Consider the following 26,130-nt stretch of genomic DNA (forward strand, 5'->3'; position numbering starts at 1 on the left):
GATCTGTTAGTTCCTATGAAGCTCCCAGACCCCTGAGGTTCATCTGGATCTGGTTTGTTGTGCGTCCCAAGAACAAGAACCAAGCAAGGTGAGGCAGCGTTCAGTTATTCTGCTCCTCACCGGTGGAACAAACTTCCTGTAGACCTGAGGTCTGCTCCAACTGTCAGCTCCTTTAAATCAGGATAAAAACATTACTGTTTACTGAAGCGTACTCCTAAATGAAATACTTACCTGCTGTATTCTACTGCCCTTAGTTTTCAGCAACTTGTGCTTATTATTATTTTACCTTCTTTTCTCATAATTTTATTTCATTTTATTTGTTATTTACTGTCTAATTATGTCTTGCCGCTTTTAATCTCAATGTAAAGCAATTAGTAAGTAATTAGCAGGTAATTCAATTACCTTGTGTTGAATTGTGCTATATAAATAAACTTGCCTTGCCTTGCCTTATCTCCCCCAAACCTCTCATCACTCAGAACCTCTGTGCGTCTTCCCATATATTCAATCAGCAATAAAACATTAGTGAATCATTTATATACACATATACATCTTATACCACAAAAGGGGGGACAAAAAAATAATAGTTATAATGACAAATAAAAAGAGTAACAAAACAACCATAACAAATGTACAGTACAGACCAAAAGTTTGGACACACTTCCCCATTTGTTTGAATGAGAAGGTGTGTCCAAACGTTAGGTCTGTACTGTATATGCATATATGTACACATATTCCTACCATACAGAGAAGAAAGAAAAAAAAGAAGGCTAACACGATTTATGTGCTTTACTTCTGTGTTACGGCTCCTGCTTCTCTGCCTGCACCATCTGGGGGGGGGGGCAGTGTCTCTCACCCTTTTTCTCCCCTCCTCTTCCCTCTCTTTTATTTTTATAAGTATCTCATAGCCATCATTTTTGTCCATCGTACCTGTAGTGTTCTTGTGCTGGCCCCCTTTTTTCTCTTTTGTGCATGTTTGCAGGCCGGAGCTTCGGGAGCTGCGTGCTGGTCCCCCCACACCCTGCCCCCCGTGCTGCCGTTTCCTGCTCTGCTTCCAGCTGGACCCAGAGAGAGGAGAGGTGGTTTCCTCTGGCGGCTTCCTGCAGCGCAGCGATGACGGCGTCCTTCGCCACAAGCTGCTGCCGCAGAGTCTGATTCTCCAGCCGCAGGGCCTCCAGCTCTGCAGCCTCAGACAGGCAGCCCTGGACGTTGTCGTCCTTGCTGGTGCCGGCCGGCCTGCTGACTAGGTCCTCCAGGATCTCCACCCTCCGGTCAGCTCGCTCCTCCAGGATCTCCTTCTCCAGACCCTCGCCGCCGGGCCACAGTTGGCATCTGTCACCTGTTCATCTGCTGGTCTCCTACGTCCTCTACCTATTCCGGGTCGCCCTTGGTCACATATCGCAGTGGACTTCGTCACTGGTCTGCCGCCTTCACAAGGAAACACGGTCATCCTCGCGGTGGTAGACCGATTCTCCAAGGCGGTGCACCTGGTAGCTCTCCCCAAATTCCCATCTTCAGCAGAGACAGCCGAGCTCCTCATGCAGCATGTTTACCGTCTCCATGGACTTCCAGCCGACATCGTCAGTGACCGTGGACCACAGTTCACATCCCAGGTCTGGAGGTCCCTCTGCAAGGAGATTGGCACCACCATCAGCCTCTCCTCGGGCTACCACCCACAGACCAACAGCCAGGCAGAACGGGCCAACCAGAACCTGTAAACTGCACTCCGGCTCTCCACCCCTCATCCTGGAGTAGGGATCTGCCATGGGTGGAGTACTCTCTGAATGCTTCCACCGGCCTCTCTCCCGGGGGATCCCTGGGCTACCAGCCTCCACTGTTTCCTCTCCAGGAGTCTGAGGTAACAGTCCCTTCCGTCCAGGCTCACCTCCGCCGATGTCGCCGGGTATAGAGGACGGTTCGGATTGCTCTGAAGAGAGCCAGCACCCGTGCCTGCAAGGGAGACAACCGCCGGGGGGACTATTGCTCCTAAGTACAAGGTGGGCCAGCAGGTTTGGCTCTCATCCACTGACCTCCCGTTGCAGGTGGAGTCCAAGAAGCTGGCACCTCAGTTCCTGGGTCCCTGCCCTATCGTGGACATCATCAACCCAGCTGCTGTACGCCTCCGTCTACCCTCCTCTATGCGGCTGGGATTCACCCGGTCTTCCACGTCTCCAAGGTAAAACCGTCCTCTGTGTCTCTGTCACCACCTCTCCCTGCTCCTTAACCGGGCGGGAGCGGTGACGTCGGGGGGCATAAACGTAGCGAGGCCACCCATCGCTGGAAATCTCTAATTTTCAGCAGGCCTAACGGGACCACCCCCAACAGCGAATTCATCGAGTCCAGAAGACTGAGACACCCCCTGAACTGCAGCGTGCATCCCTTGCTGAAGCGAGACAGACAATGATGAAACTTCCCCCTCCGCCTGTCTGTCAGAGTGGCTCTGAAAGAGAGAGAGTCTATCGAAATTCCCAGATATTCTATGCGCTGAGTTGGCGTCAGACAGCTCTTTGCATAGATTATTCTGAAACTCAACCCCGTGAGATGAGTTATCAGAGTAAATGAATCTCGGGCCAACAGGGCTTCCATGTCCGAACAGAGGATGTAATCGTCTATATACGAGTGAATCCTCAGCCCCGAATCCCTCAAAGGATTCAGAGCGGCCTCCACGCATTTGGTGAACACCCTCGGAGCTAGTGACAGCCCGAATGGAAGTGTCATGTACTCGTAGGCCATGCCCTGATAGGCGAACCTGATAAATTTCCTGTGCGCTGGGAGCATATGGACGTGGAAGTACGCATCCTTCAGGTCGATTGAAGTAAACCAATCGCCTGAACGTATGGCTCGAGACAACACTGTGAGAGTGAGCATTCTGAACGTGTATTTTCTCAAATAAGAGTTCAGAACCCGCAGATCCAGGATGGTCCTCAGCCCCCCGCCTCTCTTCGGGACCATGAAATACCTGGAGTAGAAACCCAGTTGAGTTTCTCCCTCCGGAACAACCCTGATCGCCCCCTTGCTCAGTAGAGAGGATATTTCCTCCTCCAACACTCGAGCAGCGTCCCTGTTTGCAACAATAATCAACACGTCGTTGAATTTTGGTGGTTGGGAGGCGAAATGCAGCCTGTAACCCCTCATCACTGTTTTCAGCACCCAGGGCTGTTGGACAGCGACCTCTTGCCATCTCTGCGCTAGGCTGAAGTAGCGAGGAGCCCCTTCCTTCCAGGCTAGAACTGGGCTGGAGAGGGGGTGAAACAGGGAGCACTGGGGGAACGTGTGCTCGAACTGATAAGTGGCTGCGGGTTGGGGGAACAGAAAAGGCCACCACGCAGTACTTTTGAGGACAGAATAAAGCATCTGGCGCTCTCCTCCGTTTTGCGGGTGGAGGGAGGGTCAGTGCGTCTGCCCCAAGGGGGAAAACAACAGGAACCTTGAGGTGTTGGTGCCAAGTCCCCCCAGAATGGTGAGGTGAATCTTCTTCCCATCCGAAGGGTTAGAAGGGCGGTTTTTAGCTGCGGCCACAGCAAAGGACTGCTTGCCCCACGGTTTGTGGCGGGGGTTCTTCACCTTGGGATTTACAGCCCGTTCCTCAGGCGGGACAAAAGTCTGCTGTGAGTGGGACCACTGGCGACCCCTGGCCGTGGCTGCAAAGCTCTGGCGAGGAGGCTGGGGCGGGGAGCAGGTCTACGAGGGAGGCAGAGGTTGAAAGCCTCTCCCTCTTTCTTCCTGAGGTTGCACGCCTGCTTCATGGTGTAGATGGCGGGACCGAACAGGCCCTTAGACGGGTCGAATTCCGCGTCTATGATGTCCTGCTTCTCCTTATCAGCCAAGCTGGACAGGTTCAGCCATAACGACCGCTCGCCTGCCGAAGCGAGGCCCATGGAGCGGCCACACCCCTGCACAGCACCCCGGGAGCTGCAGAGGATGAGATCGGTGGTGATGCAGATCTCCTCCCACACAGCCGGGTTGGGGGAGCCCGAGTCGAGCTGTTGCCCCATGTCCACCAGTAGCTCTGCATGGTAAGCAGAAAGGAGCATGACGACATTAAGCGCCCTCACAGCCTGGGCTGAGGATTTATAGACCTTCTGGTAAATGGAGGCCGTGAGCCTATCCATTTTCCCAGGGAGGGAGGGGCCGGACGCCGACAAAGTCGCACGGCAGTCAGGGTGAAGGTGGGAGGCGACAGACGGCTCCACTGGCGGCGGCCCGGAGAGTCCCATCTCCTCCATGCCCTGGACATCCAGCCCTGAAAAACCCTTGACGGGCACTCTGTGTCTCAGAGGCTTATCCCAGTAGCGCTTCATCTCCCTGGCGCCCGCTGGGGCCGCAGGCAAGAGCTGTTTGGCGGGGGCTTGTGAGGTGGGAAGGACTTTCCCGTCGTAGAGATCCCTTTCGGGTCCCTGGCCAGCCTGGGGAGCCGGCCACTCGAGGCCAAGTCTAGCCACAGCCCGCTTGCAGACGTCATATAAATTGATGTCGGATGAGAGAGCCGGAGCCGACCCGCTCTAAGCGCTGGGAGGCCTGGACTGCTGAGGGAAGATGGCGTCATCATCATCCTTGTCATGATCGTCGGCGAGGAGGTCGGAGGCAGCGTCGTCGTCCTCCTCGCCCCCAGCACGTCCTGCTCGAGCTGGGTGAGCTTGACGGGGCTCCCGGCGGTGAAAGTGTCGGGAGGGAGCTAGCAGGTGTAAGCTGCTAGACTGACGGGATGAGCTCGCCTCGACGCGTTAGCTATCCCCTCGACAGACGGGCTAGTAGAGGGTAACGGCTACTAGCTGGTCTTAAACTCGAGTTAGCAGGTGTAAGCTGCGGGCACCGGGGAAAAAGCTTCACCCGGGCTAAAAATAGCAGACTGACAGGGCGACCTACCAGTCTGAAATTGCGTAATGACACACAATATTCCTCAGCGAATGCCGACGGCAGAGCCGAAGTCCTGCGTTTGGCGACGTCCTTTACGGCTCGTCTGTGAGCTAAAGCAGGGGACAGATCTGGTCGGGCTGACTGAGGAGAGCTTGTAGTTACACTCGCGGGGAAGAAAGCGAGAATGTTGGTACAACTGACGGCAGTGGAATTTAAGGGAGAGGGGCGGGCTCTCCTGTCACTGCTGTCATTGGTCTGTCTCCGACAGAGGGGGTGTCATTGGAGCTTCCGTAGTTCGACTGCATGAGAGCGCTCTCCTATAGGCTGAGATACCGAGTTAGAAAGAGAACCAGAAATCACTTAAATAAAACCTGACAACCTGGTGCAGGCGTAAGGATCTCAAAGAGAATTACATCCATGCCTGGGTTGAAAGAACTAATAGGAGAAAAAGTTATTGACCTCTATGGTTCTGGAAAGGGTTGCATAATCATTTCTGAGGCTTTGGGTCCCCAGTGAATCACAGTAAGAGATATTATCAACAAAAGGAGAAAACATGGAACAGGGGTGAACCTTCCCAAGCACGCCTACCAAATATACTCCAAGAGCGCATCAACTGTCAACAACTCATCATGGAGGTCACACAAGAACCCAGAAGCATTTAAAGCGCAGCAGGCTCACTTACCTTAGATAAGGTCAGTGTTCATGATGCAACAATAACAAGAGTCTGGACAAATAAAAGAGGCTCCATGGGAGAGTTCAATGACCAAAACCACTGCTGACCAAAAATAACACAAAGGCACGTTGTGTTAAAAACACCTGGATGTTCTCCGAGACTTGCGATTGCGAACCGACATGAAAAAATTGGACATTTTTGGAAGGTATGTGAATTTAGGGACGCACAACTGTATATTTGGCATAAACCTAATGTGTGATGGTCTGGGACTGCTTTGTCAGGTTCTCGCCTGGAACCATGAACTTATTTCTACCAGGGAAAACCCTGAAGGAGAACATCCAGCCATCAGTTCGTGACCTCAAACTCAAGCACACGTGGTTTCAAGTCCAGACTTGAATCCGGTTGAGATGCTGCAGGAACAACCGTAAACTGGAGGCTATCGATACTCGAGATGCTCCAGCGTGGCACACATGAAGCCACTAAATCAGGGGACAGGTTTGGTACAAAAATGTCCCAGACAGGAAGGTCCGTGCAGTGGGAAGGTCATTTAAAGAGATATCGGGATCCAACATGGGTTTTTGCTCCAGGGAGACAAAGTCAGTGTGTTTTAGCTTTCTGTTGGTGGAAGCGTCCAAAGACTGATGTTCATGTCGCTGTTTCATTTTTGATGAACTAAATAATCTCATCTTTCTTCGCAAGAATAAAATCAAACCAAAAAGTGAGACTGATGATGTGATAAAGTGAAAGACTTTACATCAGTGAATAGCATGGTGGTCCATTAACAACCTTTAATGTCTCAACATACTTCACACAAGTCGCTTCGTTGCTGTTTGCATCATATCAACCGCATTGATGAGGCATATTGACGAGTGTAATAGTTCTTCCTGTAGACCTTTATGGTGATAAACTCTTCCTCATATTCCAGTTTTTCATGTAGTTTGTTCGCAAAACACATTTTAAACCAAAAAAGAGACCAAAAAACATATTAAAAAGTTATCGATGGATTGTCATATCTGTATAGATGAATTCATACGTGATCTTGTCAGCAATAATCCTCTGTTTGTATTATGTTGCATCAAGTGATGAAATTCCAGACACTTTGAAAAACACAAGCGGTAATACAGCAATGAAACAAATAAATCAGATAAAATCATAAACAGATGTTGCATTGAGAAAGACAACTGTACACTACAAAAGATATACAAAAGTCGCTATGATTATGATTAAAAACATATTAAGAAGTACACATGAAATAGAGCAACACAGTAATAGCGTTAAAGTACCTAAATATATCCAAAATATTTTACACTTCGAGCACCAAAAGCCCTCTTAACCTTTACATTTTAGGCTTTTGAAGAGAAATGTGCTTTTCGGAGCCATCACAAGGCATGCTAAAGTCAAAATAAATATCTTTATACTATTTACAACAGATAAGACAAATTAAATATGTATAAATATTGATTGATACAAAAGATACAAAACAACTGAATATCAGGAAAACTGAGTCACAACATTATTTAAAGCCTCGCATAGAGTTTATATCCAAAATGTTACACTATAATCTAATAAGCGGCATCCCTCCGCGGAGCTTCTTCTTCATTTATTTGAGTTAGAGAGGATATCTGCATGACAGCGATGTGATGAAGAGGTCCTTCATCCCACAACAATTACCGTTGTTGAAAAATCACAAATTACTGTAATAAAAGGCTTAACGCATCAGCCGACGGCTTCGGAAACAATATCTCATTATCTGGTACCTCATTAGGTCCTTCATGTGATTACCCGCATTGGAGTCAATTCATAAACGCGCGCACGTCACGTTGTGAAGCAGCTTGGGAGGATGACATTTCTGTCCCCCGAGGAGTTTCAGGACCTGCGGGGCTCGAGTCCATGGGAGAGCTGAGTCAGCGTCCTCTGGTTGTCGATCACGTTGAACTGGCGAACGTAGGTCCAGCCGTCCGGGTGATGCTTGCCGGCCAGCGGGGAATCTGGACCTGATCACATTCACAATATGAGAAACGCTGACTAAAAGGTTTTTCAACGATTTAGACCAGGGGTGTCAAATGTGCGGCCCGAGAGAGATTTTCATGCGGCCCGCGAGAAGTTTCCAACGCAAAAAAACGAAGTGTTAATTTACTAAAAAGGAAGGCATAAATAATTGCCATGAATCGCAGCATATCTGATAATATATTTCTTCTACAAATCCATCGTTATTCCACAAAGAGAGCGGTTTTTGACATTTTTTTTGTTTTCTAGAATTCATTTGCCGATTTTATTTCTTTGTAGACGGTCGTTTATTTTTATTAACTGACTACTATTATATATTTTCGCAGGAAAAATATCACTGCTAAAAAAGATGATAGAAGATATTTATTCGGACAATTTCAGTTTTGAATACGAGGATAGTGACAAAGTAAAACAGTTAAAAGAGAAGTGCTGACTTTTTCGGCACACTGGCATAAATATCCGCGTCAATTTTTAAAAATAAATACACTTAATTGTACTGGAAAAATCTCTAAATCACAAAGAAATACTCTCGGATGTAATAAGAAAGATTTTGCTTTTAATTAAATTTCCTATAAAAAAGCGAAATATAAAAAAAACATACTGTTCTGTTTATTTTTGTAAAATGATATTAAAAGTATCTTACATAATTTGAAAAAAAAAAACAAGAAATTTCAAGAAAAGATCCTGAAGAAATATATTTTACATAATTAGAGTGTAAACAAAGTGCATATTTCCTTTAAAATTAACTAAACTGATATTGGATTAGATAACAATAGTAAAAAAAAAAGAATTAGAAAAAAAAAATTCGCACCGTTTGTGTTATTTTGAGCGTGCGGCCCGCGAGACAAAAAATTGATCAATTCCGGCCCGCCAAGCAAAATGAGTTTGACACCCCTGATTTAGACGGATGGTCAAAGTGGAACATACTGAACGTCTGACTCCTGCAGCGTCTCACGATCTTCAGTGTCTTAGCCATCATCCTCTGAAAGACAGAGAACTGCAGTGAGCATCAAACGTCTGCAGATAGCTGAAAACTAAAGCCGGATAATGATCAGAACCTCACCATTTTCTCAAAATTGACCAAACTGTCGACAAATGTTTTGTTGCCCTCGTGGGTGAACGTCATGTCTGAAAGAAAAGGGGAAACATTAGTAGAGAAATACTTCAACAGCCAAACTAATTTGGAGATTAGACAAAAATCATGTGAGTTTAAAAGTTTAAAAAAAGGTTAAGAGATAAATCGGTGACCTTTGATCAGCAAGGGCATGAAAGGAATGATGGGAGGCTCCAGTTTGGCGAACGTCAGCCGGTACGCCCGGTGGTTCCTGGACGGGTCCTGTGGAAACAGTCGCACTGTTGTGAGATCTTCCATCACTGTGTTAAACTGATCCATCACAGCCGAGGCCGAGGCCGGCGCTGCTGAACCCGCTCCGGATTCTAACCTCAGAGCTTACCATCAGGTTTTCAAACTCCCCGTAAAACTTCTTGAACTTGCTGGGAAGTTTCTGCGGAAACGGGAGACAGATTGGCGGTTACCTGGCAAGTCAGGGCGGGACGTGGAGAAGCGGGCAGAAGTGCGCGGGTGCTCACCTCCCAGGTCTGGGTCAGCCTGCTCACCGCAGGGTTGCTCAGCCCCATGATGACGGCAAAGAAGGCGTTCAGGTTCTTGTACTCTTTACAGCTACGACAGAAATCAGGAAAGGTAATCAGTCGCCACAAGAGGACTTTTACTGATCCAACACGATGTGTTTGAAAAGAAAAAAGAGAACTAAATGGATGAAACACCACGCTGAGCTTGAGGAATTATGGCAAAGGGGCTCCACTTACTGGGCAGCGATCTTGATGAACTTCTTTAGGAGCTGCACCCGCTTGCTCAGCTGAGAGCACAGGCACATCTCCGTGACCACCCAAAACTGAATTTCATTGAACCTCCTCAGGAATAAGTCCAGGTTCACGCTGGTTTTCTTGGTGTACTGCCTCCCAAACGTGTGATAGATGAGCTCAAGCTGCAAAACATCAAAGAAAAAACCCAGTTTATCTGCTCAGTGCAAGAAAAGAACAGTTGAACACCTCAATGAATAAAAGAAATGAATACAAAAAAATACATATGAAACTTTCCAACTGTAGAGGAGGTCACATAAATAGCCAGTCATTCCATGATACCTCATGTACACAGTGGAAAAGCTCCCAGTCATAGGACGTTATGTGGTAAGCCACATCTTTGGAGCTCATCAACTCAAAGCTGGCCAGCGTTCCTGCGGAGGGACCCTCCTGCTCAGATAGAGGGGTCTAGAAAAGACAAAAACATCCCATCCAAACAAAACAAAATGTATAAATGAGGCTGAGGGTGAGAGATAAAATGTAACGGTGACCTTTGTGACCTTCGCTTAAAAGAAATTTCAGAATATTATGATAGAAAGCTAAAATTATTGACATGAAGGTGCATTGATATTCTGCTCTAATCTTCTATAATATAGATGAACAAACCAACAAATCCAGCTGATCCCTGCGGCAGGCGAAGAGTCTTCCGTTTACGCTGAGTGTGGAGAAGACGGAGACATCGTTTGGTTTGAAGATGGCTTTCTCTGTAAAAAGAGAAAAAAACATCTAAGATTGCCTCTGCATGGAAAATGCGGTGCACCATGTTCAGGAAACATGCAGAAAACACAAAGGAGATGCACAAATGATGACATGTTTTAGCCCGTGTAGGAATCTCCATGGATTATGATGTTTGCAGATGATACTGTGATCAGTAGTGAGAGCAGGGAGCAGGTGGAGGACAATCGAGAGAGGTGGAGGTATGTCTGGAGAGAAGAGGAATAAAGGTTAGAAGCAGCAAAACAGAGTACACGTGTGAATGAGAGGACCCCAAGTGGAGCGGTGAGGCTGCAGGGAGCAGAGAGGTGTCGAGTGCGTAAGGTCGACAGTCCAGGGCTATGGAGAGTGTGGAAAAAAAAGTGTATGCAAGCAGGTTGGACCAGGTGGAGAAAAGTGTCGGGGGGGTGATAAAAGAGTATCAGCAAGAATAAAAGTAAAACTGTACAAGACGGTGGTGTGACCTGCGATGTTGTTTGGTTTAGAGACTGTGGCACTGAGGGAGAGACGGGAGGTAGAGCTGGAAGAAGCAGAGGTTAAACCGCTGAGGTGACGAGGATGGATAGAATCAGGGAAGAGTACATCAGAGGGACAAAGCATGTTAGATGGTTGGAAGAGAAAGTGAAAGAGGCCAGACGGAGATGGTTCAGACATGGACAGAGGAGGGGTAAATATATCTGTAGAAGGAGGGGGAGGTGGAACCGCAGGACATGAAGTTAGTTGGTGTGAGAGAAGAGGATGAATAGGATAGGATGAAATGGGGATGGATGATTCGCTATGGCAACCCCTGAAGGTATCACCTGAAAGGAACAGAAGTAGTCACTAGTCTCAGTTTGTAAACTCTCAACAGCTATAAAGGTCCAACCTCCCAGGGAGTGAATCCTCATCACTTTATCACTTTATTTTTGGCTGATTTTCTTTGTTTTGTGTTTGTGTTCACCTCACTGTAGCTTAGTGAAGGGAACTATAGCAACAATAAAAAATCAGGTTGAAATTTCCTTGTCCCATTCTAATCAGTTTTTAATAACTTTATTATTATTATTATTATTATTATTATTATTATTATTATTATTATTATTATTATTATTATTATTATTATAGTCTATTTGAATTATTATTGCCTTAAAGAGTCATTGATTCAGTGAGGCAACATAAGTGACCAGTATCCACATAAGAGAACAGCTTAAATCTAGTCAGATGAGTGCCAATTAAAGGAATATTATTCATTTAGTATTTTAAGTTTATCTCTGTCTTTACATAAAGCTCTTAACCCCTTGATGCCTGATGTCCCATACTTGATACAGACCTTTTTTAGACAAAATCTAAACAATGGTAAAAAAAAAAACAAACTTGTCCAATAAATAAAAAACAAAAAAAACAGGTAAAATAAATATAAAGACAAATAAAATTACCTAATATATTCATAGAAGTACAAAATATATATTTCATATATCAGCCATCAAGGGGTTAACAAGTTGTATGGAGGACCAAAACTGATGTAATTCAAAATAAAAGCAGAAATATATATATTTTGTTTTTCCTTTTCCTTATACATGCATTCCTTGTTTTTACATCCCCTCATCTCCTCTTTTTACTTTACCTGATGCATTTGTGCCTCATTATGCAAATGAGGATCGCTGCCCTTATTGGTGCAGCTCCTCTTGGTCAATAAATTGAGTCTACTGTCTTACTGGAGTCGGCCTGAACCAAATACAATTGTTGTCATTTCAATTTGGCCTTGCCACAATTGCCCCCCTGGGTGTTATGCTAACAAGACGCTCTGGTCCTGCCATCCGACACCTTTCCCCTCATGACACCGTGGAACTGATTCAGAACCAACCGAGACGGGCTGGTAGCTCTCCATCGCTATTGAGGTCTATGGCTGAAAGAACTGAACTGAAAAGAGTACACGACTGACTCATTCCTTACACAACACACACACACACACATGTACACAGCTATAAACACACACACACACCCCCACACACATGTTATTGATATATTGTTCTGCTGTTTTATTTATTAATTTTTTTGTGCTTATGTTCGAAGTAAAATAGATATTAAATCAAAAATCAAAATCAAAATCACTTAGGAGGCCTGTGGGAAACCACCCTTGATAAATTAGAGAAGAGTTTTATTCGGTTCAAATCCAAATATGAGAAAAGCTTCTGCTTTGTTTGCTCAGCTCGAGTAGGAGACTTGTAAAGAAGCACGACTGCAGCAAATAACAACCCTGTGTTGAATCCCACGATCAAAATTGAGATGACGCTTCCTGGAACTACTTGGAAAGCCCTTCTATAGCCTCTTCAGACGTCGTCATCCGCTGTCACCAGGCTCACGCCAAAACAAAAAACAAAGAAAAAAAGCCAGCGGCCTCCTACTGAAGCAGCCAGGATGAATGATGGCAGCACACACCCTTCTGCCGCGTCTGATCATTTGATTAACACGCAGCTGCCGCCGCTCTCACCTCCCGCTGAACTGAGGTTGACCAGGATCAGGTCCTCCGCCGAGCCCAGCTTGTCGGCCACGCCGCTGATGACCTCCCTGACCGAGGCGGCCACGGGGACCCTGATGGTGATGTAGGTGTGGTCGCAGCAGTAGACTTTGAACAGAACTGGAGGTTTGAATCAGAGGAAACGTGAGCGATGCAGGAAACGGGTGCACAAACGACCAATCACGAGTCTATATACAGGACTGTCTCAGAAAATTTGAATATTGTGATTTTCTGCAATTACAAAAACAAAAATGTCATACATTCTGGATTCATTACAAATCAACTGAAATATTGCAAGCCTTTTATTATTTTAATATTGCTGATCATAGCTTACAGCTTAAGAAAACTCAAATATCCCATCTCAAAAAAATTTAATATTCTGGGAATCTTAATCTTAAACTGTAAGCCATAATCAGCAATATTAAAATAATAAAAGGCTTGCAATATTTCAGTTGATTTGTAATGAATCCAGAATGTATGGCATTTTTGTTTTTTTGCATTACAGAAAATAAAGAACTTTATCCCATTATTCTAATTTTCTGAGACAGTCCTGTATGCTAAATAAGTAAATCAGTCGTACACAAATCCAAACATGCACACCATCCTTTACTTACTTTCATCATTCCCCTTGATAGGCTGACGTTTCTGAGGCTTTTCGTCTCCGGTACTGAACTGACGGAGCAGGATTTTGTGCTGTATCAGAAATATGTGGATTAATAAAGCATTCAGATAAAACACTCAACACACAAGCTTTAACCTGAACGAGTCGGTCTTATACCTTTCTCTGTGACGACCTGGCATCTTCTGCACTGCAAGAAAAAAATGGAAATGATTGAGAAACAAAACTCCCAGGATCTTGGACCACATACGACAGGGATTTGAGCCCTTTTCAGCTGTTTAACCTGTCATTCAGAGTTTGTACTTACTTGTGCTTTACGATTCTCTCCAACTCTGTCAGCTGATCCCTGAGGCCCGGAAGCACCTTCGCATCTTCACACACCGCCATGAAAAACTCCTGCAAAAACATGACAACCTCTGAGTGCAGTGAAGTCTCTGCAAAAGTAACAAGAGAGTGAATAAAATGTAAACATTTGCATTGCTAGTTAGTAGTCGTAGTTCCTAGAGTATCCAAGTATAGATTTGGAGGGTGGGCCTTCTGCTCAGTTCAGTAAAGCCTATAGTTACGGTAGTGTGTAGTAAACCTCTAGTTAGTGTTAGTAAACCCCCACCCTCACCCCTCCTTTTCTCTTCTGTGCATGTTTAAAGGCCAGAGCTTCAGGAGCTGCATGCTGCCCTGCAGTCCTCCCCTCTGATCATCTCACTGCTGCTTCCACCTGTCTGTGTGGATGTCTGCTAGATGCCTGGTGACTTCCTGACCTCTAGTGTGTACCCCTCTGACCACCTCAATGTCTGCTGTCTACATCTGCTTGTATTGTCATCCCTGTAGTGAACCAGTTAGCCATTGTGTCTGTGTCTCTCCTTTCTCTGTTTTTCATTCTCTCCAGGTCCTGGTCCAGGTTTCTTCCCTCCTAAAGGGGAGTTTTTCCTTGCCACTGTTTGGCTTAAGGTTTTTCTCCCACTAGGGGAGTTTTTTTACCTGCCATTGTTTATGTTTATGTATTAATTGCTCGGGGGTTTATGTTCTGGGTCTCTGGAAAGCGCCTAGAGACAACTTCTGTTGTAATAGATGCTATATAAATGAAATTGAATTGAATTGAATTGAATTGAATTTTTGTTTCAGATATTCAGTTAATTGTCGTCTTTTTTAAAGTGGCAGGACAGAATAGTCAATCACATTGTGGCCGAGTTTGACTCTTTGCTCGTGTAAATGCAGAGTGTGAACGCACTGACCTCGAGGAAGGCTACATCCTCCTCCTGCAGGTGATTTCCGTGCACAGCCGCCCAGTGCACGAGCAGGCGGGTCACCCTGCGCTTGTTGTTGAGTGTGTAGTCCAGCTTCTCCTGCTCAGAGCCCTGTGAGGCCTGGGAGTGGTAGCTGCACCACGGTTAAGGCTTAAAAATGATGTAAATATAGCAAGCTGAGTCAGCTTTTTGTTCCCGGATCAGGTTTCTGTTTTAAAACATCAGTCGTCACTGCAGCGAAAAGGATACTGGCCCCTCAACGCCGGGCACAGTTGACTGTTTGGTATGAAGACGCAGTGCATGAGCAAGAAGTCATCTAAGGCCGAGTCTGTGACAAAAGGAGAGAAAAAGACAATCCAGTCAGAGATCTGTTCTGCAAATGCATGAGCACATCAAAGAAACCTTCAAGCGCATGTCTCTGCTGGTCTACAAAGCACTGAATGGTCTGGACCAAAATACATGGGTGATCTGTTAGTTCCTATGAAGCTCCCAGACCCCTGAGGTTCATCTGGATCTGGTTTGTTGTGGTTCCCAAGAACCAGAACCAGCAAGGTGAGGCAGCGTTCAGTTATTCTGCTCCTCACCGGTGGAACAAACTTCCTGTAGACCTGAGGTCTGCTCCAACTGTCAGCTCCTTTAAATCAGGCCTAAAAACATTACTGTTTACTGAAGCGTACTCTTAAATTAAATACTTACCTGCTGTACTCTACTGCCCTTACTTTTTAACAACTTGTGCTTTTTATTATTTTACCTCTTTTCTTATTTTATTTCATTGTATTTGTTATTTACTGTTTAATTGTGTCTTGCTTTCACCTTTCACTTTTATTTTAAATTATATATATGTTAATAAGAGCTGTCATTTGCCTATTTATTGTACAGTGAGCAAAAATAACTGAGTCATATTCCCTGTCTTGTTTGACCTGACTTGGCCAAATAAACATGATTCTGATTCTGATTGTGCTATACCAGGGGTCGGCAACCCGCGGCTCTAGAGCCGCATGCGGCTCTTTAGCGCCGCCCTAGTGGCTCCTGGAGCTTTTTCAAAAATGTTTTACCTTTTTTTTTTCCTTTTTTTCTTCATTTTTTCTTTTTTTTTCTTTTTTTCCTTTTTTCTTCTTTTTTTCCTTTATTTCTCTTTTTTTCTTCTTTTTAATCTCGACATTTCGACTTTTTAACTTTTTTCTCGAAATTTTGACTTTTTTCTCGACATTTCGACTTTTTTCTCGACATTCCAGCTTTTTTGTCAACATTTTGACTTTTTTCTTGACATTTCGACTTTTTTCCCAAGATTTTGACTTTTTTCTTGACATTTCGACTTTTTTGTCAAGATTGTACTTCAAAATTAATCTTGACATTTCGACTTTTTTCTCGAAGTGCATAATGAAAAAAAAAATCTTCCCCAAGTTATAACTAATATAGAAAAATGCAGCATGTGTTGTCTTCATTCTAAGGCTGATACAAGACTTTTTTTCATTTTTCATTCATTGCGGCTCCAGACATATTAGTTTTTTGTGTTTTTGGTCCAATATGGCTCTTTCAACATTTTGGGTTGCCGACCCCTGTGCTATACAAATAAACTTGCCTTGCCTCTGTCACCTCTGCAGCACACGCATCCGCTCGCGATAGTAACTAGATCAGCTCTGTGATGTGAAGCTAATTATAGACGAGAACAAACGGGTCAGCGGCGAGCAGTCGGCAGAGGACGGGCAGAGGAGAGCTGGAGTAATAAAGATGCTGCAGAGGTGAAAACCCTCCACGGCGAACGACGGATATTCATCCGCTGCATTAGAAAGCAATGATCTGACATTCGTGGGCCATGACACGGCGAGCATGTACCTGACTCGGTAAATTGAGAATCCAGTCGCATCATCTCAAGAAGGTGCTCCAAAATCTTCTCCGGCGTCCCAGCCATTACTTTGTATCTGAAGCACCACAGAACAAAGCGCACCCTTCACTAATCAAGAAATGCTGGCCCTTAATGTTTAATGACACGGCTATGGCCCTCCACTGATTTGTTTTACTTCAGCGTGCGTCTGTGATTGCTTCGTTTGACAACCATCCTATTTACAATCAGTGTTCTTAGGCAGCTGAAGATGAAGGGGGAGTCTGGGATGAGTCTCGGCAGAAACTGCCGGGGCATCTTCTGCGTGGAGGTGAATCAACACAGCCCAGCCTTGGGTTGTCTTATTTCTTGATAAGAAGAGGAAGCTGCACAAGTCTTTCCCTTCCCACAAGGCAGCAACCGTCTTGACAATCTCATGTGTGAGGAGTGGAGTTGATTAGACGGCGACCCCCGAACAAATCATTTTTGCTTGCCAGACCTTCTTTTCCCCTTAGGAACAAGGCCATCATTACCATTAATACGTCTGTCCATATTACAGCTGCTGCAGTGCAGTGACAGATGCCTCTATTGAGATAAGTCTCGTGGGCTGCAGAGCAGAGGACTGCTGGGCTTCTGGGATTGCCCACAGAGTCATAGCTGCTGGTCACACTGACTGCTAATAGTCCAGTAGAAGCTTTATAATGTGGGATGCTGGTGATGTCAAGCATGCACGCTTAATATTGCACAAAAAAAACATCACAATATGTGCCTGATCAATGAACATCTGCTCACTCCTCCATACTACAGAACTACAGAGCTAACGAGCATCATATGATCAGTTTGTGAGAGTTTGAACTTAAATGAATGATTAAAACTCCCCAAATCCTTAAAGTCAGACATAGTTATCCTGTCAGGAAGCACGGTACTTGTAATGAGATGCAGAGGATCCGTGGATGGAGGATCGGCTGCTGCCGAGACTCTTCTCCAGCACCAGGACATCCTGACCGTGCTCCTTCAGCCGCACCGTGTTGGCCTCCACATCCTTCACTCAGACACAGAAATAAATACATAAAAATACGCAAAGCAACGTGTAAAGATACCATTAAAATCAATAAAGTCAGTTGTTGAAAGCAATAAGGGGGATTGTTAGTCCCATTATTATTAGAGCCCTGTGTCCAACTTCAGCACGATCCTGTTCAATATGGCTAAACTTTGCTTTATTATTTTGTTTCAAGAGAAAATTGATGGTGCCATCAACATTCCCAGATGGAGGTTTTCCACAAAACTAGTCTGCATTTACAGCTAATTAACCCCAAAGAACAGGTCATTATCAGCGTAATCCACATTTAGTGGGATGACTAGGCTAATGAGTGCAGGAGGGCTGGCACGCCGTCTGAATTTCTGGCTGCAGTACCGCGTGTTCGCCAGCAGAGGGCGACAGTGTTCGTCCTTTTTTTTGTCTTTAACAGCAGCCATCAACATTCACCTGAAACTCACCCTCAAAATCCTGTTAAAGTCCTCTTTGTCCACTCTCAGGAAATGACAGTTATCCTCTCGCAGGACAATGGAGGCGGCGCGAGGGGCGTCGTTGACGAGCGCCAGCTTCCCAAAGTCGTCCCCTTCGTGAAGAGTGCAGACAACACCCTGAGCAGGACAGGGCATCCATCAGTTACTGACCAACCATTCAAGGCTTGAGTCAGACGAATTTTACAAACTTGATGCTTTCACGAACGGCGTCTGTAAAAATACCTACTTTTCCATAGATGACCACATTGACGGAGCCCTTTAAAATTATGTACCATGAGGTTCCCTCCTCCCCTTGATTGAACACTGAGAGAGAAAAGAGACAAAAGGAGGTCTGATGGAACCTAATCTGGGATTTTTTTGGGATTATCCTAATTGTATGATGAATTGGTTCCATTGTCAGCCAGATTTCCCTCAATCATTTTATCCCCATTACTTACACACTGTTCCCGCTTTCGCGTGGGACTCAAAGATGAGAACTCCTGCCAGCTCCCGCTTCACCTGTGCGAGCAGCAGGGGGACAGATTCACTCATGCGGAGATCAGTTTTAACAGAACATTCAACCACACACCTGTGCATGCAGAGCTCTCTCCTGCACACCGTTGCTTTAGAGACAGATTCACTGTTTCAACAGTTTCAATTAAAACTGTTTACAGCAGTTCTCCTTAAACTTGCCTGTTGATTTGATTTGCACAACAACAATACTAATTAAAGCTGCAAGCAGTGATGAACGGGACCTCGCGCGTGCAATTTTCACCAATTGAGGTCAGGCACTCAAAACCAAGTTTGATGACACCACCCATGACTCTTTATGTCAAACCATTCAAAAGTTATGGCAGAATCACATATCGGCCAATCAGCTACTAGTATCACTTCCTGTTTAGCATTGAAGTTTGACGCGGCTCCACGGCCACGCCATTTCACGAAAACTCACGATTTCGATAACTTTTCATCATTAACGTCTTTTGTGTCTCCTGAGCGAGTTTTATATCGAACGGATGATCCTGCTAGGAGTTCGTTAAAGTACGACACGTGAAAATGGCATAAATTGCGCCAAAATTACACGATTAATTCAAAATGGCCAACTTCCTGTTTGGTTTCGGCCATGGCGCCAAGAGACTTTTCTTTAAGTTGCGACATGATACAGGTTTGTACCGATTTTCGTGCATGTACGTCAAACCGTATTGTGGGGCTTGAGGCACAAAGTTTTCTAGGGGGCGCTGTTGAGCCATTAGGCCACGCCCCTTTTTGACACTATTAGAATACGTAATTTTTCGCCACATGGGACGTGCGTGCCAAGTTTCACAACTTTTCGAGTAAGTTATGCGCCTCAAAAACGCAATTGTTTTCGGATAAAATAATAATAATAATCGTACCGATTTCAATAGGGCTTTGCACAAGCCTTGCTGGTGCTCGGTCCCTAATGAATGACTTTACTTTAAGGACAGGTATTCAAACCGTTTTAAAAGGAGGAAAAGAGATGAAGACATATAGTACAGAGCCCTAATCCAACTCTTCCCCTACTGTCCGAGGTGAACTGTACTCACAGTGGTGGATAGGTGAGATAAGGCCTTTATATGGAGCAGCTCCTCAAAAATAATCTCCAAGTCGTCTGCCGCTCTCTCAGACGGACTATAAAACAGGAAACTTGGTCAAAATCCAAACACAATCACACTGATTGGCTTTGCCGTCGTGCTTGCTGCACTACAACCGTACGTTTTCCTCAGGATCATCCTCATATGTGCGTCCGGCCCGGTCTGCGAGAGGAGGAGCAGAGTGTCCTGCAGCTCCTCCTGGCTCTCCTTCCTCTCCTCCTCGCTGGGGAAAGGAGCGTCCTCCTGCTCGTCGTCCAGGAAGCGGTAGAACAGGTACTTGTCCTGGAAGCTCATCTCGCGGTCCACTGCGTCACAACCACAAAACAGACTCAGAAGTGAAACGTGGAGGTCGGCGTTACGCGCCGGCGTTTTGGTGACGGGCTCCCACCATGGTTGAGGACGCCTTCCTCCAGCAGCACCTGCCACATGCCCACGGCCTGGAGACGAGAGTGGACGCATGAACTCTGCTGCATCTGCCAGTCCACCAGCTCTGTCCCCACGCAGCACCGCCTGCAAAAGAGCAGAGTCTCTATAAGATCTGCTGCAGGCCAGTTATGTAAGGTGTTTATCGTATGGCTTTGGCTTAACATTTATCCTCTTCATTGCCTGATTCATGGTTGTTTTATCTTGTCCTCAAAAACCAATCAATCAAGCTTTGACATCACAAAGCTTTTATATATTCAGCCACATTGCCTCATGTCCTCTTGTCCACATTTTCTTTCTGAAGGCTAAAATATTATAAATGGAAATATGCATTCAAATGATAGATGTGAGACTGCACACCAGATTTAGGTTGAAGATCTGTGAAAACATAAAAATACACTCAATCAACTCCAAACTGTACAGTAGTTTGGTGATAGTCTTGCTTAAAATTTCCACACTTTGTTTCTTCGTGATATTTCAAGATTCAAGATTCTTTATTGTCATTGTTCATATTTCATAACAATGAAATTACAGGTGATTCATCCCAGGTGCTGGTCCTTGTATAAAGTGCAAGATAAGTAAAGAAAAAGATATATAAATATAAAGTGCAAGATAAATAGAGAAAAAAAAAGAGTATTTAATGCCCAGAAGATTTCCGTGTGATGGTGGTCAGATGCGTGTTTGAGAAGGTGATGGTTTTTCCTCAACCACCGAGCTGGACTCAGTGGCTGAGAGATGTGAGGCAGCACCTTGTATTGGAAACTGAGATTTGTGTTGCGAGGCTCCCCAGATAACTTTGAGAGAACCTGGAAACCATTTATGGATTTCATTGAAACCAAGCTTTAACTCTCCCACTTTCCGGTATACATCGCCGGATCTGGCCTGCAATTTGAGACCACGGCCCAATGTCTAGTTAAACTCTTTTAGCCCATCAAGTTGAGAAAAGCCCTGAACTGCTTGTCTGTCTGAGTCTGTATGGATTCTTTTTTTTCTTACTTTTGAATTGAAGTGTCTTGTAAATTGTTGAATTTCTGTTATGTTTTATATGTTTAAAAGAAAAAGCCAATAAAAAGAGTTTTAAAAAAAAGAAGGTGATGGTTTTGGGGATGGCTTTGAGTTTGTTAGTCCTGGTTCTGGTGCACCCGTACCGTCGGCCAGAGGGGAGCAGGTCCAACAGGCAGGATGGGTGTTGTCTCTGGTAATGGACTGCGCTCTGCTGAGGCAGCGGGATGTGTATGTGTGTATTTGGTCGCTGCCATCAACCCTTTTTTCTCACCACTCACTGCTTTTACTCATGTGAATAGATTTTTGTTGATACACATTCTTGGTTTTTGTGGTTTTTCGCTCAAATTTCCCTTTTCATGGATCAATCAGGCATCGACCGTGACATTTTTCACAAATATCACCTGTATGTCTTCAGATGGTACTTCCTGTCTCGGATCATGTGGGGCGCTTTGGAGAGGATGGCGTTACGGAGAACCTTCCCGGCGCGGAGGATCTTCTCCGAAGGAACCTGCACAGCAGACGCTGGGTTAAACCTCACAATGCCAAAGTCCTGACTGATGTCTCCAGACACACACACACACATATGTTTACTACCTGAGACATGCATTTAGGGTGGGGCTTGGCTGGACTTTCAATGAAAGACTTCTGCAAAATAAAATAAATGTAAAAAATGAGAAAAATAAAACAAATCATGGATGAAAATGAAGGTTGCTGGTGCAGTCACTGGGTGAAACTGATGGTTTGCTGAGGGAAACGACAATCACGTAAACAGCAATATGAAATGATGAGACAAAGATGTCAAACACATGTCTGTCTGTGAGCAATGAGCTTAATTTTAATGAATCTATTCAAAATTTCCTATGAGTCAGTAACTTTTGAGCCGTGACTGAAGTATTTATTTGCCGTGATGGGACAGATTATTGTGCATTATGTAAATGCAAGCGTCCTAGAAAGAGGCCGAGCTGCAGGACTTTGACATTTAAAATGCATTTTGTGTATCTCAGAGCACGGTCCAACTGATTTATGTAACCGCGTTAAAGCCTCATGCCTTATTTACAAGAAATGAGTCCCCCTAACTGCCATTGAAGTGGGGCTTTCACAGCTAATATTTTTACTTGTTAAAGCAGCACAATGTAACTTTTCCACCTTTATATAATATTTCCAGAGTCATTGTGATGGTACATCAACTTCCAACAGGTTTAATGACACCTCTGTCATGGTCTGAGGGGTCTGTATCGCCTTCACTGGCACTATGTAACTTTGAGGAGCATGGTAGGAACCCTTCCACACTACTGGTAAAGCACTACCGCTTTTGTCCAAAGGAGCCGCCAAACTCAACAAAAGCTGAAAGTTACATTGTGCTGCTTTAAATCAAATTAAAATGATTATTTTTATATAAAGATTTCCATTTTTGTAAATCCACCAAACTATTATACATGTACCAGGTCAGAGCTATGCACAAAGCCTCATAAATCTGCTGCAGCGCCATGTCATGGTCCAGGAAGCGTCAGCGGAGCGAGGTGGGACAGGAACCGTCGTGGAAGCAAAACCGCTGTCGCCCTAGTTTATGTTTAGACTCAAATTAAACAAACTTCACATCCCACACTTATTCCTGTCCACGGCTGGAGGGGAGGGTCATAGCGAGCACGCACAACTTTTTTAGCAAAAGTGGAAATAAAAAACAAACAATGGTTTTGCACTAAATAGTGAGTGATATTGCCAGAGGACTTACCTTATTTGGATGTTTGGAGACTGAAGCAAACGAGTTGTTTCTGATGTTTTCTTTGTCTGACATTCCTGGTAAGAGAATAATAAGACATATTTTAATAAAAAATTTAACATAATCTCTACTTACTATCTGTAAAAAGGAATAAAAACAAAACAAGTTCAGCAATTAATGTTTAACTTTGTTTTAAAACAAAAAAATGTATTCTTAGAAAAAGCTAAGTATTTTTTTTCTTTTTTTAAAAGGTTAGATCCTGAAAAGAAAAGAAAAGAAAAAGTTTGACTGTAAGTGGCAACTCCTTGCAATTCGGGCAGGAATCTCATTTCATTCATTTCATTCACAGGTCTATTTGAGGAGCAACACCACCTCTCATATGTCTTCTGATGTCTCTCACCCACCAGGCTCACTCCTCCTCCCCCATCTCCACCTCTAGACTCATGTCCATCATCTCCAGAGCTGAGATGCCAAAACTCAAGTGTTTTGTCCTTAATAAATCATTACAAGTCCTCATTGCAAAGGTTTACTGACTGAAATCCGTTGATGCATTTGATGTGAATGTGAAACTACTAACTGATTTTGTAATTCCTTGCAAAAGTATCCATAACATCCGTCTACAACAAATCTGTTTTTTTCTACTTTTAGTATCTGAAAAGCACCTAGAAACAATTTGTACAGTAACAGATGCTCTATAAATGAAATTAAACTGGACTGAAAGACTCACGAAACCCTGATATTTATTTGCAGCTGGACTCTGCTTGCCTGAATATATTACAGTAATTTCAAGAAAAATCATTGTTTTTTTTATCCCTAACAACAACTTTCTACTAATTTTCACTTTCTTGTAACCAGTTTTATATGATTGGTGCTGCTGCCCCACCCACGCCGGCCTTCTCCTGCCCTCTGCCACCTCAGACTCAAGCCTCCCTCAGTCCCATCTCTTCACCAGTCTCATCGTCCAATTTTATCTCCACCTTTATAAGTTATAAGTATTAGTGAACCTAGCAATAAACCTTTTTACTCAACCGTCGTTGTACTGAAATCTACTATTTTGGTCATAATTACCAGAGTGAGACACATTTTACTCCTGCTGGTATTGATGTCCGCTGTGTCTATCATTGCTTTGATGTTGTGCCGGTCTATAACTCTTCCACAGCCACCGTCCGAACATTTTCAATACCTCCTTTAAAAAGCTGCACTGAGGGGTTTAAAAGATAATCATATCCACAGTTAAACATACTAAGTAGTATAAATTGTGTAGTTGTGTCTATAGCAGTACTGAAAAAATATGTAAAGACGTGCTTGAACCAGTGTTTGTCGGAGGGTTATTTTAGACAGTCAACGGATTGTCCCTAATCTCTTAACATTTTGTATGTATGTGTCATTATTAAAGCAATTAACTCTTTTCTGTCTCATTGTCAGGGTCCCCTGGACTAATCTCCTGTTATCTCAGCTCTCAGCTCTGATTCTGGTTCGGCTGGAGGTTTTTTTAGCTGTTAATTTGTTTTTTTATTGTTGTTTTTTACTCTGTGCAGTTGCCTTGTGTTGGTTCAGGATGGGGGATTTCACCAAAGTGAAGATTCAGAGCAACGTCCCGGCTTTCTTGGCTGTATTTTATTAATTTGGATTATACGGATATTAAACCTGGACTCAAGTGGAATGAATTGGTTTATAAATAAATTACAATGAAGCAGATTGATTTAGAATATAATTTGACAGATTTGGACAGTATTTAATTGGACGGCATTAAGCTTGTTTGCTTTCTGCGTAAAGTGCCGTTGTTGTGCACTGGTGCAATACAAATGAAGTGAATTGAACTGAGCTATCACTGTCTCAGGAACTTAACTAAACAACGTCTTCCTCCTCTGGACAAATACTATTATCAGTCAACCGGCGCAGTCACAACTGTATCTGCAGGGAAAGAGTTATTTTTAGACGGCCTGCCAGACTCCCAAAAACACAAACCCAGATACGAGCCGCGAAGACACACACATACAAGACACACACCAGCGTTGTTGCAAGACTGGACTTTCAGAAACACGACTCAAGCATCTCTTCAACACATTTACATAACTTTTGCAAGAAATTGTGGATTATGATGATCTTTTCCTTGCTTCTCTTATACAGTGTGTGGTCGTTGTAGTGTGCAATAGACAATATTAAGTTACGATAGATGTAGATGTTTGTTTATGGTGTGTTTTTATACTTTTGTTATTCTTGTTTGATTTCACTATTTCTTCTTTTGTTAAGGTAAACTCCTTTATGTCATTACTCGTGTATGTTTAACCGTCAGTTTTAATGTTATAGATGGTTTGGACATGTTGACTCAGACATCTGTCATATTATTTCTGAAGCAATCCAAGTAATGTGACACTCATAAGCAAAGTGTCACTTCAGTTAAATCAAACTATGACGGACAAGGATGAATCCAAGCTCTGACTCTTGCAAGGGTTTGAACATTTCAGAAGTGCAAACAACTGTGTTTGCGCTGGCAGCGCTCAACTCTGTGCACGTTGGGTCTGTATGTTGACATCAAATTGCATGTGAAGAAAAAAAAAACACTCCTGAATCTAAGAAACTGTTGAGAATATGTTTAATCTATTCGACTCCTGCAGTTACAAACCTGCTGAAACAACTGCACTACAACCACCAGGTACAGACTTTGTCTGACTTCTTGGTGTTTTCCGGCCAAAAGTTCAAACTAAATCCCCCAAATACTCGATGGGACATGATGTAAATATAGGCTACTGAGAGCTCAGCTCCTGCACTGATTGAATGATGAACATTATACTAATCACTAGTAAAAGTCAAATTACAGCTTTGAGGTGAGAGGTTTTCAGTGAGAGGGATGTTTAAAAACTGATGTAGAAAATCATTGACATTAAATATGAATATTAGATATACACAAATACAACTTTTTTGGCATTTTGTTCATATTGTTGACACTTTTATTTTTTAGTTATTTTATGTTGCCTGACTTTAAAGCTCTTGGCAAATCCTCTGGCATAGAAAGCAATATTAAGTTAAGTTACAATGGGACTTTTATCGCAACATAAAAGCTTAAAGAAAAAGTGCTGAGTAATGAAGTTAGCAGACATAAACATTAAAGGTATAGTCTGTAATCGTATTCAAAAACATTTATTGTTATACTGGGTGAAATGGTCTTTCCATCCTGAGAGTAGCCAGTGAATAATGTGTTCAGAAAAAGGAAAGAAAAAAATCCGACCTCTCTGACAGTTTTAATCCTGTAAAAACCAATCTGTTTTTCGCGCACGGAATGAAACGGATTGGTCAGAGGACCAGAGGATTGGCAGGTGGAAGAGAACCAACCAGATGCCTTCATTTTAAGTCATTCATTGTGTCTTTGAAATGCAGTAATTGTTGTCAGATGTCTAATTGTGATATCCCCCCTAAAGGTAAATTACTGCCCAAGGACTAGATGGCCACAGCTCACAATGACACCTCATGCAAAGCCTGATCTGTCAGCCGTCCCTGGACACGGCTTTTCTTGTGTAAATACAGATTGTTTGACACCCAGAGGTGGCAAAACTA

The 26,130-nt window shown here is 43.9% G+C and overlaps 1 protein-coding gene across 4 annotated transcripts in view; it reads right to left on the bottom strand.

Moving 5' to 3' along the window:
* Positions 1-6,306: 6,306 nt before the first annotated feature.
* rapgef4a (Rap guanine nucleotide exchange factor 4a) overlaps positions 6,307-26,130 on the bottom strand; it is a 40,024-nt gene continuing 20,200 nt past the window's right edge. For all 4 annotated transcript variants that reach the window (XM_061723510.1, XM_061723512.1, XM_061723511.1 and 1 more), the window contains 26 exons: positions 22,588-22,652; positions 21,450-21,500; positions 21,257-21,363; positions 19,816-19,937; positions 19,549-19,732; positions 19,380-19,464; positions 18,273-18,333; positions 18,062-18,138; positions 17,806-17,952; positions 17,235-17,350; positions 16,323-16,408; positions 14,736-14,814; positions 14,475-14,619; positions 13,550-13,638; positions 13,402-13,432; positions 13,238-13,316; positions 12,597-12,743; positions 10,022-10,119; positions 9,698-9,823; positions 9,362-9,540; positions 9,125-9,215; positions 8,989-9,039; positions 8,783-8,870; positions 8,598-8,662; positions 8,462-8,516; positions 6,307-7,521 (listed from right to left, as the gene is read on the bottom strand). In XM_061723510.1, coding sequence (XP_061579494.1) covers positions 7,394-7,521; positions 8,462-8,516; positions 8,598-8,662; positions 8,783-8,870; positions 8,989-9,039; positions 9,125-9,215; positions 9,362-9,540; positions 9,698-9,823; positions 10,022-10,119; positions 12,597-12,743; positions 13,238-13,316; positions 13,402-13,432; positions 13,550-13,638; positions 14,475-14,619; positions 14,736-14,814; positions 16,323-16,408; positions 17,235-17,350; positions 17,806-17,952; positions 18,062-18,138; positions 18,273-18,333; positions 19,380-19,464; positions 19,549-19,732; positions 19,816-19,937; positions 21,257-21,363; positions 21,450-21,500; positions 22,588-22,652 — 2,552 coding nt within the window. In that variant the 3' untranslated portion in view covers positions 6,307-7,393. The remainder of the gene's footprint in view (positions 7,522-8,461; positions 8,517-8,597; positions 8,663-8,782; positions 8,871-8,988; positions 9,040-9,124; positions 9,216-9,361; positions 9,541-9,697; positions 9,824-10,021; positions 10,120-12,596; positions 12,744-13,237; positions 13,317-13,401; positions 13,433-13,549; positions 13,639-14,474; positions 14,620-14,735; positions 14,815-16,322; positions 16,409-17,234; positions 17,351-17,805; positions 17,953-18,061; positions 18,139-18,272; positions 18,334-19,379; positions 19,465-19,548; positions 19,733-19,815; positions 19,938-21,256; positions 21,364-21,449; positions 21,501-22,587; positions 22,653-26,130) is intronic.

Source organism: Cololabis saira, chromosome 6 (genome assembly GCF_033807715.1).
Source record: "Cololabis saira isolate AMF1-May2022 chromosome 6, fColSai1.1, whole genome shotgun sequence".
NCBI lineage: Eukaryota > Metazoa > Chordata > Actinopteri > Beloniformes > Belonidae > Cololabis > Cololabis saira.